We start from the raw sequence: 15,750 nt of genomic DNA, 5'->3' as shown, positions 1-15,750 counted from the left end.
AATTGGCCAACCCGCTGTTCATCCGTGGTATGCCCGCAAAACACACGCCGGCGACTGTTCCGCTTCCTCATCGCGTCAGTTCCACGTCCTTTCCGCGTATGGACCACGGGTATAAAATCTGCCGAGCCGGGCTGTAGAAATCATAACCGCTCAAGACACAGTCCCGTGAAGATAAAGATTTCAAGCTATGGCACCGAAAAAGAGGCAAATATGTTATTATTGTAATAGTTTTTCATTTTTATTTTATTATCTTGTTATGAAATGAAAAGAAATGTCAAGAAATAAAAATGGATTAAGACGAGGTCACTACGGTGACGGGGATCCATGTTCACCCCTTGACGTCTCGAGCACAACTGACGTGTGCTCGGCAAATCGCGCTGAATATACGCGGAGAAAGGCGTTTGACCGTCACACGCATTACACACACTAATTCACGTGATAACGCCGCGATACAGGCGCAGAACAAACGTGCTATGACCGTGCTCCACCCGCGATTACCCGCGGCTGTAGCACGTCGTTCCGCGTCTGTACCGCGTCATATCTGCATGTGTACCACGTGTGCCGCCTGCGGTTACCCCTGGTCTAAAGTTTTGAGCAGCGCAAAACTTTTTCGCGCGGCCAACCGCGTGTGAATTTCTTGCCACGTGTAAAGCACGGCTATATCTCGTCTGTATCGCGATCTCAAAGCGTCCAACAGCGTCTGCTTCACGGGCAGAAATTTCTGGTCGTGATTCAGCCGCGATACAGACGCAAACGGCTGTGTGACCGGGCCCTTACATAAGGCTTTTAGTTTTTTGCGGCTCCAGAACACTTATGTTTTTTTGAGTCCAATATGGCTCTTTCAACATTTTGGGTTGCAGAACCCTGCCCTAGTACGTATTTTTTCCTGTACTCAGGTAACCACTACTACTACTTGCCCTGGGCGGACACAAAGCCGGTGGTAACACTCACTTCCTCCTGGGAGGACATCAGCCACCGTTTGGATGCTGTCAACATTCTTCTCTCCATTGCAGAACGACTCGTGAGATTAAGACACAATGACGCATTGGAAAAACACTCAAACATTACTCCTCAGTGGCTCATCATCACCTCTTTTTGTTATTTTGAAGTAGGAGTGCAACTTGTTTTCTTTGAAATCAGCCATGCAGTCCAAGGCATCCGAAGAACGACTAGTTGAAATTTGGCTCAAAGTCATAAGTCACTTGCTGGAAGATTTGAACAGGTAGGCAACTGGCCTATGTACAAGGCACACTTAAAAACCCCAATACTGCCAGAAAATTGGAAGTGCGCCTTATAACCCAGTGCACCTTATATACCGCAGAATACGGTGAATACGTTTGGAAATGCACATAGTAACTGAAGGTTTCGGTATACTGCCGAATTTGATGAATCGATCAACTTTTTTGACGCATCTCAGGTGCAAAATATTCTATCAAACCCAAGTAATGTTCGCCAAAACTTTACCACTTAAGCACCAGTGGTACAGATGATTCTATATGTTGGCCCCTTTATACAATAACAGTATATATTAGTGGAATGATTGATCAAGCGATAGACCTCGTTGACTTGGGTTTGCAAAACATTGTATGCAATTTTAATACAACCCGAGTAGAGGCGGTAAGAGAGCTGAAACTTTATCACCAGACCAACAGTGGTACAGTTGACGTGAGAAAAGGGATTAAAGTTTATGAAAGAATAACTGATTTGCATAGTGCATATTGATACTTAGGGTTAAACAGTCTCTCCACTTCTTCACCAACGAATGTTAAAGAATGGAGGAGTCTTTCGTTAAAATATTATAAAAGCTCTTTTACAAACGACCTTATTGATGCACATGCGAAGAAGTGAACAGACTGTTTAACCTGTCAAAATGCAGAACAAAATGTACCATACAATTAAGTGTTTTTGGCACCATAAAAATAGCGTGATAATGAGATAAGCTCTTATCCCTTTTCTGTTGGTCTGGTGATAAAGTTTCAGCGCTATTAGCGCCACTACTCTTCAAAATTCAGATTCAAAATGCAATGTTTTGCAAACCCGAGTCATTGAGGTCTATCTATTCTATCAGTATATATTGTTAGTGTATAAAAAGGGCAACGAATAGAATACACACGTTCTGTAGTTTCATTTTCATGCGCCTTATAGTCTGGTGCGCCTTATGTATGGAAATCATACGAAGAAAAAAAGGTTTTTTGGATGTGTGCCTTATAGTTCAGAAAATCCAGTATTTAGATTTTGCATTAACGACTTCTTGGGGGCAGTTTCCAGCTTCCAGAGGTGGACGGCCGGCCCAATGTGACTGCATTGGATCTCGAAATAAAGACGATGCGGGACAAAGCGCTGGAGAACCTCCGACAGATGGCTCACTGCATGAGAGAAGAGGCCAACGATGTCAAGGCAACCGTCAGTGACATTGAAGACTGGCTGCATAGAATCAAACAGCTGGCAGATGAGGTCCAAAAATATATTTTTACAAGCTGATGGTTGCCTCTATATTGATGTTTAACAATTGCACGAAACAGCTCAAACTTTTTTGACCTAGTGGTAAAAAACTCAATGTGTTAAAAAAACATGGAATACATGGTCTATCATATCAACGTGTATTTAAAAAAAAACTTGTAAGTTAATACATTTGCATTCATTTGACATATCAAAGGTTTCCCCTACAGGGAGCTGACATAAAAAGAAGTGTATAGGTTGGTCTCTTACAGTGTCAGTGGTTTGTGTACTTTCTTGTGCTTTTTAGCACTCGGTTTTGTTCGCACGACACACTACACAGTCAAGTAATCAAATAATACCAGTGTCTGAAACTCATGACAAAAAGTTACCAGACACCAGGAATGACAACTTTGAAAAGTTACCTGCCCAGGCATAAAGTTGCCTGCCCCATTTTTAACAACTTGAAACACAATAAAATGACTATTCGCAAAAAAAAAAAAGAACAATTGTTGTGAAGTATCAAGGATTGATAATCAGAATATATAACAGAACAACACTTAAAAATTTAATTTACAGTAAGACCTCGGTTATCGCAGTTAACTCCCCTCTATGATTCTTTTAATGTACATTTACGTTTTGTAGCGTCATACATTTTTTTAGCTTCTTTTGAATCTTTCTTCTGGGGCTGAGGTTTTGGCCTAATTCCTAACCACTTATCCATTATTCCTGTGTTCTCTGTTGCGTCTACTTTGGAAAATGATATGCAGAGGCATGACCTTATAACGCTCAGGAAAGTCCGGAAGCACGAAGTTATTTGATGCTGGCTTCTGATTGGCTGCCGAGTATGCAAATTGCCAAACTAACCGAAATTCTGACATTTCCAAACCGAACGAAGATTTCAAAAAGGGAATAAAGCAAACGTTCGTTTTTTTTCTTTTTCTTTTGATTTTTTTCTCTTGAACGTCTCTTTGAGACTTTTTGTAAGTTGTACGCCCGACGTAAGAGATTCACGCCCCGGGCGTCTGGGCAGACGTTGTTTCAGGCACTGATAATACACACTGTCACTTTAAGATGTCAACATTTTTATACCAGGACTTGCATCTCTTCTTTCTCTACTGTGAAGAAAAGGGAAAAAAAGAAACATTACTAGATAGATAGATAGATAGATAGATAGATAGATAGATAGATAGATAGATAGATAGATAGATAGATAGATAGATAGATAGATAGATAGATAGATAGATAGATAGATAGATAGATAGATAGATAGATAGATAGATAGATGGATAGATGGATAGATGGATAGATGGATAGATGGATAGATGGATAGATGGATAGATAGATGGATAGATGGATAGATGGATAGATGGATAGATGGATAGATAGATAGATAGATAGATAGATAGATAGATAGATAGATAGATAGATAGATACTTTATTCGTCCCCGTAGGGAAATTCACACTTCCAGCAGTCTACCCTGTTGTTTATTAACAGATTAACATGATGCCCTAGGGTACTACTGTCCCATTGGCAGATAATTGTGCTCATTTTTATTTTTTCTATCTGACTATATTTATAACTGATTTTTACCGTACAGGCACAATAAAAAATACTAGAAATTAGCAAAATAATCCGTTATTATGGTATTTTTAAGGAGTTTTTTTTTTAAATAAACAAATAATACTTAAAAGAATTATAGTTGCAAAATTAAAAATAAATACATCTTAAAATGACCAGAATTATTTGTCATATCTGAATATTGTGTTAATGAAATAAATGTTTTCCTCATTTTACAGGGAAGCAAGTAAGAATAATACTATAATTAAAAAATCACTATACTAGTCAAGTCATATATTTCTGTACAGTCCCTAATCACAAAACATTTCAAAGGGCTGCACAGACCACCATTACACTATCCCTTGTTTTGAAACCTACATGAGGGCCACGGAAAACTCTGCAAATGCTCTCGAAAATAATGTGGCTCACAAATCCATATTGCAAGGTTTGTAAATTCAAGCACTTTTTAAGGACTTTCAAAGCCAAATTTCTCACTCTCCAGTACCCTTTTATAAGGAAATCCAGTGTGAACCGTGCATTTTGCAGAGCCACAAATATATCTGCGATTTACATTTGTGATTTGATCTTGAATGTGAAATTATGAAGACATATTGTTTTTAAAAATTGTGTAAACTATAAACACACCACTTCTATAAATTATTATTTTTCACTCATAACCTACCTTATGTATCTTACTCCTACTAGACATACAGGTTAAAAAATAATAAAACAACGAAAAGTGCTATCAACCTACAAATATGTAATTTAGCTAATTCTAAAGTTTGTTATTCTTATTTTGAGTTATTAAAACACCAATGAACAGATAAATAACACCTAAACATATATTATTGCTAAAATATGAAAAATGATACCTAAAATGACCATAATTATCTGTCACATATGAAAACTATGATAATTAAATAGAAATGCTCTTATTTCGCATGAAAACAAGTCAAAAAGATCGTAATCTGAATTTACTATGGAACAATTATTTTGTTGCGTCAACACCCCTTTTTTATATAATTAATTCTATTCCACTCATAACATACTTTGTTTTTCTTCGTTTATAGGAAAAATACGTTAAAAGTAAAACAACAAAATGTTCAAACAAAGTTTTTTATTTGAGCACAGCACAAAGAAAAACAAATATCCACCACTAATTAACAAAAAGAAACAACAAAGTATTTGTACAAAAACAGCTGTGGAATACAATGATGTAGCACATAAATATGTATCCAAAGAGAACAGGGAACAGCCTACCCTTATTCCAGTTTTTTGCAGGAAAGACACTTCCAAAATCAAAACAAAAATCCATATCACTTCAAACACCAAAGAAACTCATATACATTACTGTATTTTCACAACCATAGGGCGCACTGTGTTAAAAGGCGCAGTCTCCGTAGCTGGTTGTATTTCTGTATTTAACACTACACAGGGGGCATCGCACGACAGGGCCAGGATGCCCTCCGCTGGTGTGCTAAAAAATTACAACCCCCTGCATTAAATGCTCCGTGCTTTACTGTTCATAATAGCAATATAATAATTGCCTCCGAACTTAGATACAAAGAAGTTTTATTAACATTTGCGCGAGTGGGGACATTTCATGTTGGAGAGACAGGGGCATTACAACACAGACACGCATACAAGTGTGTGTATTTGAAATAACAGCAGTGGAAATACTGAGTTTGGTTATGATTTATTTAAGAATTGATTACAAGGTAAAACACGTGGATAAAAACGTGAGATCTTTTTCAGCTTCCTCCAGTTGCGAACCTTTTGATTCATTAATCCTAAATTCTCTCAGGGCTGCTCAGTTCTTCCACGTAGCGTAGAAATTTTATGGCGGACGAAAACACAGAAAGCATTAAATGGAGGGAAAGTAAAGCTTTTGGATTTAAATAATATTTGGGAGGACAACTTTGTTCAGCCTTCGGTACCAAATTAACTTTAAAATGGCTGGATAGGCTGCCTAATCATTCTTACCATATTTATCGAAAAATAATATGCTTTCTGACAATTTTTCAACAGCCTCAGAACAGCATGCCCGACGTGATCATTTGGATGTTAAGAGGTGAAAAACGCGTTGCTTTTGCTCGCGTTCCAGCTCACCGCATCTTCTACTCCGACTTCAGCGAGCGGGCCTGTGGGAAACATTGCGGACGCACACAAACCATCTTTATGCAGGTATCAATCTCAAAACACCACCAAAGCATGCTTATGTGTTGCACGCCTTCATTTTTCATCCTTTTGGATGTCTTTTAGTACCCGATGGATAAAAACAAAGGCGTCAAGATTCCTGTACAACTGCGAGTCAACATGTGGCTCAGTCTCTCCGCCTTAGAGAAGAAATTCAATGGATACTCAGAGGGAAACTTCAGTGTATTTGCAGAAATGGTAAGTTATGGTTTCTAAGTGACAATTCCATGATCTTTAAATCCTAATAAATCCTCAACCTTTAATATTATCTCTCATGAGCTCACTCGAGATGGTGCGAAAGCACATTACAGAATCACATTAAATTATATGTTAGTATAATAAAAATAATAATTATTATAATATATTACTAGAATAAAACAGTAGTCCTTTGTAGGTCAGATACACGGAACGGCGGAAAGTGCGGAAACAGTAAAACATCAGATAAAAAGAGTTAGAAAGAGAGTGAGAGAGTGAGAGAGTGAGAGAGAGAGTGAGAGAGAAAGAGACACAAAGAGAGAGTGAGAGAGAACAGATACAGAGAGATATCGAGAAAGAACAGAGAGATAGAGTGAAACAGGACAGGTAAAGAGAGAGAAAGAGAAAACCAATAGATATAGGGAGAGAGAGATGATATAGAGAGAACAGAAAGAAAGAGGGATGACAGATAGTGGGAGGGAGAACAGATACAAGGAGAAAGAAAAGATAGAGAGAACAGATGGAGAGAGAAAAAAAAATTATAGAGAGAGAAAGAGAATAGATACAGAGAGATATAGAGAAAACAGAGAGATAGATGGAGAACGGGTAGAGAGAGATACAAAGAGAAAAAAGAGGGGTATAGGGAGAGAGAGCGGATATAAACAGAACAGAAAGAAATAGATGGATAAAGAGAGAACAGTTAAAAAATGAGAGAGAAAAGGGATAGAAAACAGAGAGTGAGAGAACTGATAGAGAGAGAAAAGAGAGAGAAAGGGACAGAGAGTGCAGGATTGTGACAGTATGACTGAGCCCTTTTTAAAAATAATACTTTGATTTGTTCCGATTCACTTGTTTGCAATGCAATTTTTATATGTTTCGGCATACTATATGATTTTCAAGGCTTTGAACAGCCCTGCCCTATCTGTAACCTCATTTTACGTCTTTCCATAGTATGAAAACCAGGCCCAGTTGTTTGGGAAGTGGGGACCAAACGGTTTGGTGGGTCGCCACAAGTCCTCTGACGTAACGGGAAAAGTGAAACTCAAAAAGGAGCGCTTCCTGCCACCTCGTGGATGGGAGTGGGAGGAGGATTGGTTCATCGATCCAGAGCGCTGGTATGGCTAACAGTGACTTTTTGGGAAAAAAATTGAATTTCGGGCTTGTGCATGCTACATTTTGCTTTTGGCCTTTTTTGTTTTGACATTTTATGAAAAAGGTAAAAATGAACACAATTTTGTAGTAATAAAACTGTATATATACATTTCAAGGCTCGTATACCCAGGCACACTGTTTATAGTATTTTATATGTAGATTATAGAAGAGAATAGAATATAATTTAAACTTTTTGACACATAATAAGCTACACCAATGACCAAATTATCATTAAGTTTTATTTTAAAATGGTAATTTGTTGTTACTAATGTTCTGTTTTTAGATTATTGGGATTTATATTATTATTAAAATAATTCTTAAATGAATAATTATCAAAAATGATCTAACGACAACAGTGAATAATTTGAAATGATTTAGGAAAATGAGATGTGAGCTGACTCAGTAAGCCAGCTTTCCAAGTTTACAAAATGTTTCATTGTAATTCATCCATCCATCCATTATCTGCACCGCTTATCCTCAGTAGGGTCGCGGGGGTGATGGAGTCCATCCCAGCGCTCTTCAGGCAGTGGACACCTTCCACTGGTAGCCAGCCATTCGGAGGAAACACATGCACAGGGAGAACGTGCAAGTAATGTTGCCCATGACCTCAGAACTGTGCCGCGGATGCGCTAAGCACTAATCCGCCGTGCTGTCCCATTCCGATACAACATAAAGATAATGATACTTTAAGTATGAAACTCAAAAATAAATCAGCAAATATTTGCAGATGGGAACCTGAAATTCTGAAAATGTGAAGATTTTCTAACCTAAAAGCTATCCAAACGATTAATCGACTATGAAAAGAGTTGTGGAATAAATTGATAACTGATGTGTTGTCAATGAAGCAATTAATTTTTGTATTTTCAAATTAAGACTTTTTTTTTTTTTACTTTTCTTGGACTGGGGCTTTTAGATCACAACCCACATTCCTAACCCCCTGGCTACCTTTGGTTCTGTCACCATAAAAGACTTGATATTTCCTCTGTTAATTGTCACTTATCATAATTCCTGTTTGAGCCAACTGCAAACACAATTGCAGGAAATATGGAAAAAAACACCAGTGTTTTAATAATAGGTCTCTTCCCACCCTTAGTGCTTATATTTTCTCTCCAGGGCTTGTGTAACGTTTATCATGGCAGCTGTCTAAATCACAAATCAACCCTTTGCGTTTCTATTTTTCCTTGCAGTCATGTTCGGATGCTTTTACAACTAAGGCTAGTCTCCAAACATTAATTTGTAAAAAAAAAATTCCCATTTATCCTGACATTCATTGTATCGTATTTTTCCCTTTTAAGTCTTCAATATGCGTTTTTCCTGGAGTACTATGTCTAATCTTATTATAAACCAGTTTTGGGCCGTGCATTTCACACCTAGGCCTTCAGTTGTGCTAGGTCTGGATCAATCCAAGCTACAGCTGAGACACATATAAAAAAGCATCGATAATAACCTCATACAATTATAATATTATTGAAAAATATAGTTAATAATATATTTTATAAGTAATATAATATTTTACTCAACAACAATCATTTTTATTTGCACACAAATATATCCTCCTTTCTTCACTCATTAGTGGACAGTTGGAAGCTCCTGCTTGCCCCAGTTGTGGCAGACTTGCTAGCTTTGGAATGGTCAGACCTTTCTTCATGATGTCCAGCTTTTCTTAATAAATCTTTCATTAAAAATGGCTTTGATAGTACAGTATATCTGCAACCAAATGCATTCTTTCTCCTTCAGGCATTGTGGTCTACAAAGCAGGCATTAAATCAACACAATATACTTGTTTGTGCAGCTGCTATTGGCTAGTACAATCTTTGATTAGGAAATCATTCATAGGTTTAACGGTAGTTGGCACCATCACTTTGGTGCATTACCGCCCCCTAGCCAATCGTAGTTTGTAAAAAAGTTTACGGTTCCCAACGCCAGCTAGCAGGCAACAGATTTATCGACACTCATTTTATGCTATAGGGCCTGCAGAACTGATTGTGAAGGTCTCCAGGTAGGCTTCTGACCCTGGCAACAAGTACTGGCTGAAATGTGATTGGCCAAATAAGGGGTCTCTAACTCGCCGACTGGGAGACATTTGTGCTCCCCCTGGATAATAGTTTGAGGCCCCTGCCTTAATATGAAAGTTAAAGGGACAGTGTGTATTATTTTCTTACTAGAGGTCGTTGTTTCTGTCATGTCATCAAAAACTACTACTAAAAAAACTAGTACTAGTACTAAAAAGCAGAACACAAAATACGGAGACTCAAAGTGACCATAATGGACCATATTATTTTTGAAAGAAGAGAACTAAAAAACATTTAAAAAATAAAAACGAAAAAAAATGAACAAAAAGTAAGAGAAAAAAGGGACAAAAAAGAAAGGAGAAAAATAAAAAAAAGAAACATGCCAAAAAGTAAAACTCAAGATAAAAAGTAAAGAAAAATAAAAAACTAAAAAGAGAACAAAATAAAAAACATAAAAGAAAAAGGAGGTAAAGTTGAATTCTTTTGTGTATTTATCTTTTTTCTCTTTAATTCCTTTCTTTTCTTTCTTTCCTTTTCTCCATTTTCCTTTTTTTTGCTCTCTGTTCCCCTACTTTTGTTTTTATCCCCGTTTTTCTTTTTTGCCTCTTCTCCTTATTTCTTCTTCCCTTTTTCATTCCTTCTGTTTGTCTTTCTTTGAGAAAGGCTGGGTAAAAAATTGAAATAAAAAGCTTGCTTTTTTTCTCACGTTCATTTTCCATAGTTTGTAGTTTTCCTTGGACTCATTTTGGGTTACACTCCACATAACTGCGACATCTAGTGGACAGATATAAAACACTGTCCCTTTAAGAACAAAGGAATGTTTTTATCAGCGCTGTTTTTGTGGAAACCCCCATTTGGCCCATTTTCACCCAGATCCTAACTCAATTGTGTTTGAGAAGATATGAATACACAAATCTGAAAGCAATTTGCAGGAAATCTGGGAGCAAACAAAACCAACCTGTAAAATAAAGAAATCATGTGTTGAAACAAGGCTGTCAGACCACTCTTATTGTCTCCGTTCACCTTTCTGATTTGGGCCAAAGTGACTCACGCCGTAAAGTGGACCATTGAACGGGTACTTTACATGGGTTCCTACCCCAACCACAAGATATTTCACTCATTGGCAGCACGGCGGATTAGTGGTTAGCACGTCCGCGGCACAGTTCTGAGGTCATGAGATCAAATCCAGCTACCAGCCTACCTGAGTAGCGTTTGTATGTTGTCTCCGTGCTTATGTGGGATTTCTCCAGGCACTCGAGTTTCCTCCCACATTCCAAAACCATGCAAGTCATGTTAATTGGCTGGTCCAAATTGAGCGATTGAATTGTCTGTCTCTGTGTGGCCTGCGACTGGCTGGCAACCAGTTCAGGGTGTGCCCTGCCCACTGCCAAAAGGCATCTGGGATGGCTCCTACACACCCGTGACCCTACTGAAGATAAGCGGTGCAGATAATGGATATCTCACTCATTCATGAGGGTATCAAAAGCAGCGCAACAAGGGGAGAAGTTGACAGGCAATTTGGAATTGTTTATTAAGAATTAATTGAAGAAAAATAATAACATCACTCGATTCCAATATTTTTTAATTCGACAAATATTGCAAAAATAAGGAGAGAAGACATCGATTGATTTTACTTGCAAGGAGAATAGGGGTGGACGCCTTCAGATAAGGGATTGAAACTCCCCACGTTGTTTTTAATAACAATAAAGACATTTCTAATTCTACTTTTTACAGCCTGTTGACAGAAGCCGATGCGGGCCACACTGAATTCACAGACGAGGTTTTTCAGAACGAAACACGGTTCCCCGGCGGAGAGTGGAAACCGGCTGCAGAGCCCTACAGCGATGTGGTACACAACTTTTGTAACTGTGTGCACACACAAACACACTGACACATTCAACCTGTTGTCAAGACTATGCAAATATTGCAGGTGATGACTAAAGGACAAAAGGGTTGTCACATTCATTCTTTTTATCAGTTGACTCTGCACTATTATTTGTTTCTCATCTTGCGAGGCTTTCTTACACAACTCTATCTGGCCTCATATGATTTTAAGCCTTTCAAAACCATTCAGTTGTGTGATATACTTGACTTCCTCTTATCACGAGCCTTATTCCTCCTGGCTACTGTTTTAAAAAGGTCAGATGAACTCATGATGTGACACATGCAACTAAAAATAAAGGAATTCGAGCACAAAGTGACCTGCAGGGAAAAGATACGGCTTCTTTGTAGCTGGAAAGCTTGTAGACATGACTGATTGTCAAAGTATGCGAGGAATCGAGTGTATTGTGAGGTGTGCGTGATTTTTCAGTGACTTGCAATGATATTTTGCGAGAACAGTGTTGACATAGTGCGAAGATGTTAATTAGATAGTGTGGGGCTTAGAAATGTTTCATAAAATTCATTACACTGCACATTTAGGAAACATTTTGTATTATATATTTTGTTATATATAATTCTTTATCATTAGCAGAATGTTCGGATTCCACTAAAATAAAGATTGATAAAATAAGTTATTTTATTTCAAATCTTACTTTTTGCTGTATGCTTCAAATAATCCGTTCAAAAAAGGTTTTTTATTTTAAAAACACTATACCATATAATTTAGCTCATTAAAGTATTTTAAAACATAGACAATTGTGCTCATATTAAATATTATAAATCAAGAACAAAAATATAATTTAAAATATGCAAACTGATCTGGTATATGGAAAACTTAGACTAGTTCTGTATTACGTTGTGTATTCTTTAGCGTCTCCTAGTGGTTAAAGATACACTCAGTATTCATTTAAAAATATATATAAATAGTATATTTGTGAATCGTGACCAAACATAGATGAACTATCATATAAACGTTGATTTTTAAACATACATGTAGGTCAAGAAACGTGTATTATTTTTTTTACTTAACATGAGGCTCACCTAAAGGGTAAAGAGATGATTTTTGGCCATCTTTCGCTACGGGTACCCCCAAAAATACAAAAACCTAGTAAAATACCTGGCGAAAGAATGAAAAGAGAAATGCTTCAGTTTGAGTCTTCAGAGTTTTTATTTTCACTTGTGCTTTGTAGCACTTGTTTTTGGTTGCACTACACAATGGAATGTCATGTAGTGGTCAATATTACACCGTGTCTATGTAAAATAAGATAAACAATCTGATAGGTAGATTTTAAATTTGGGTACAGCACAAAACAACATCAACAAATAATTAAAAAAACTAAATATTTGCACTGAAATCAGTTGTACAATACAATAATATGATACATAATCATAAGCCAAAGTGGGTACACTGAAGCAGAAGCTTTAAAATGCGTACCCTCATTACGACTTGTCTTTTAGGAAAGACACATTCAAAATCATTACAGGAGAAACGAAACCCCACTAAAAAACGCATAAAAATACATTCTGGGCCTTCAATTATACAGCTAAAAGCTGACTTTTTTTTTTTTTTTATTATCATTTTTAACGACATAGTGAACGTTTTTTTGCAACAAGATTAGATTTCGGGATGAATAGGATAATACATTTACAAGGTAGTGCTCGAAACTGTCCCAAGTTGTAATAATAATGCTAAGCAAGATTTGTGCGTCGTAACAATAATGCAATGAAAAGTAGTGCAATAATATGTTCAAATGAGCAACTGATCTGCAACCTGATGTAAAAGGTCATTTTTAGTATTTTTTTCTATATTTTACAAATAGTTTTTTAGTGTAGAAGCTCCAATACAAATGGTTTGTTAATAAATTAAATTAGAAGAGAAACAGACAGCGCGACTGACAATTTAAATTTGAGTTTACTATTATAAGAAATCAATTTCTCTCATCTAGGAAGTTGAAATGCCTCAACAAAGGTCATAATGCTATGCTTTTAACAAAGCTATATTGGACAGTATTTTACAGCAACATTAATAATCATAATAAGAATTTGTGGTGATTATATGGTGTGTGACTTGTGACCTACAATATCTCTTTGCTAGTATAAACGAGTGCTGGTTATTTAGTGTTTACAAGTCTTCATGGCCTGGTGTTGCCAGGCTGTTAGAAGGTTGGATTCGGGTGCTTAGAGTGGTCGGTGGTCCAAAGCTGCAGTGCCCAATTTGGCCACCAGAGGGTGTTGGGGCCCAGAAAAAAAGCAGACCATGCAAAAGCATATGTTTATTGATTTTGTTGGTATTTATTTGGGATAAAGAGCCTCACGGAGGCCCAAGGTGCAACAGTGTAAATTTTGCGAAAATTGGTTTCCTCCCCTGTGTACTAAGTCAAATACTAACACACACAGAAATCAGGATTTATTCATTAGTTTAGACTAAGATTAATTATTCAATTGAGTGAATCTGTGTACCTCTGTTATAGAATGGGGAAAAAACTCAAAGCCCCTCAGAGTTCGAGTGTCCCGTTGGATGGACTTGGGAGGATGAATGGAGCTTCGACAGCAACAGGGCTGTAGATGAGAAAGGTAAACAACAAAGTGGCAGAGTGGATCCACACCTAAAAACTTGGCATTTTTCACTCCAGGCTGGGAGTATGGCGTTACCATTCCGCCTGACGACAAACCCAAAACTTGGGTTGCAGCAGAGAAAATGTATCACATCTATCGTAGGAAGAGGCTGGTCAGGCCCAGAAGGAAAACATCTGATAAAACCACGCCTGAAGTAAGCATTACTTGATTGCATTTTATTTAAAAAAAAATAGCACTCAATTGCTTACTTTTGACTTTTTCTGTTTTCAGAAACGAGAAATTGGGGAAGGCTGGGAGTATTCCTCCCTCATCGGCTGGAAGTTTCACCGCAAGGAGCGCTCATCAGATACGTTTCGCCGCCGACGATGGCGAAGAAAAATGGTGCCGTCAGACCGCATTGGAGCCTCCGCCATCTTTAGGCTGGAGGGCGCACTGGTGAGTCCTCTCTTTTTTGATTTACAACTGGGGTGTCGAGCTTTATAACAAGAAACTGCATAAAGTTCAACATAATAATTAAAAAACAAATATAGCAAAATAATTATATGTATGCGTGAATTCCTCTTGTTGCACTGCAATATTATTTCGCTTATTTATAATTCTTATTTTACAATTTAAAAAAACTGTAAAAATGTTACTCTGACAGATAATCATTGCTTGTTTGAAGTATTATTTTTGTATATTTAATTATAGTAAAACTTGAAAAACAGGTTAAAAGAGTAGCAAAGTCCAATGTATCACCTCTAACCACGGTGACCACAAATGATTAAAAAATTGTGTATTCTGTCAAATCAGATCAAGATTATAAACGACAATCGAAGCTTTAAAAAAATACATCTAATCGAAACTAATATTTAACAACAACAAATGGTGTGGCTTGAGATTTTTTTTAACAAAAAAAAATGCCTTTGCTTAAAAAAGGGTTGTAATAGTGCAGTGTTAAAAGTGACATTTGCTTTCATTTCAAAGAAGAAAAATAATTCGAGGTATGATCATTCTGCTTTTCTTTATAGCAGTATAACATGTCCCAGAATGATCAGTAATAATCTTCATACATTTTGTGATGGATGGTTTAAACATCATACCTTGAATGATTAACAAATCTGCTTGCTCAAAACAGTACTGTATGTCTCCATGTGGCTGATGCCATGACAACATGAGTTCCTTACTTGATCCTGAGTCATCTTCTCTGTGTTTATGATTCATTCCAATGTGGTTCTTCCTGTTATTTTCCCTGGTTTGAAATAATTCAGTATACACTGATTTAAAATGTCCTCGATGGCTGTATTTTGTTGACAGGGTGTTGACGTGGACGAGAAGGCCAGTAAAACAGATGCAGCCAAACCATTTGGTGCCAACACTCCAACGGTTTCCTGTCATTTTAGCCGTGAGTAGTCAGATACAGTGCCTAACAGATTTAACTTGGACTTTTTACATATGTATTCCACACTAATCCTGTTGCAAAATAATGAAATTACTGTATCTGCACGTTTTGTTGAGTTATATTGTTTTCAGCAGTGATTAACTTTAACACAATTCCTTCAGGGTCTTACGTCTACCAGTTGCGGGTGTATGTGTACCAGGCGAGGAATCTGTGTGCCATGGATAAGGACAGTTTCTCAGGTGATTCAAGTCAAGTCAAGTCATTTTTATTTGTATAGCCCTTAATCACAAAGTGTCTCAAAGGGCTGCACAGGTTATTGCACAGACTATTATTTCAGACTATTATTACACCATCCCCTG

The 15,750-nt window shown here is 37.2% G+C and overlaps 1 protein-coding gene across 2 annotated transcripts in view; it reads left to right on the top strand.

Moving 5' to 3' along the window:
* Positions 1-15,750, top strand: part of myofl (myoferlin like) — a 54,674-nt gene that overhangs the window by 22,314 nt on the left and 16,610 nt on the right. For both annotated transcript variants that reach the window (XM_088352039.1, XM_088352038.1), the window contains 12 exons: positions 897-1,021; positions 1,113-1,222; positions 2,262-2,454; positions 6,026-6,181; positions 6,260-6,391; positions 7,340-7,503; positions 11,287-11,401; positions 13,905-14,007; positions 14,067-14,203; positions 14,281-14,445; positions 15,307-15,394; positions 15,553-15,630. In XM_088352039.1, the coding sequence (XP_088208165.1) occupies positions 897-1,021; positions 1,113-1,222; positions 2,262-2,454; positions 6,026-6,181; positions 6,260-6,391; positions 7,340-7,503; positions 11,287-11,401; positions 13,905-14,007; positions 14,067-14,203; positions 14,281-14,445; positions 15,307-15,394; positions 15,553-15,630 (1,566 nt within the window). The remainder of the gene's footprint in view (positions 1-896; positions 1,022-1,112; positions 1,223-2,261; positions 2,455-6,025; positions 6,182-6,259; positions 6,392-7,339; positions 7,504-11,286; positions 11,402-13,904; positions 14,008-14,066; positions 14,204-14,280; positions 14,446-15,306; positions 15,395-15,552; positions 15,631-15,750) is intronic.

This window comes from Urocampus carinirostris, chromosome 13, assembly GCF_059441175.1.
Source record: "Urocampus carinirostris isolate Australia breed hairy pipefish chromosome 13, RoL_Ucar_1.0, whole genome shotgun sequence".
NCBI lineage: Eukaryota > Metazoa > Chordata > Actinopteri > Syngnathiformes > Syngnathidae > Urocampus > Urocampus carinirostris.
Note: the sequence above shows the minus strand (reverse complement) of the source record. Positions and strands in the feature narration are given on the sequence as shown.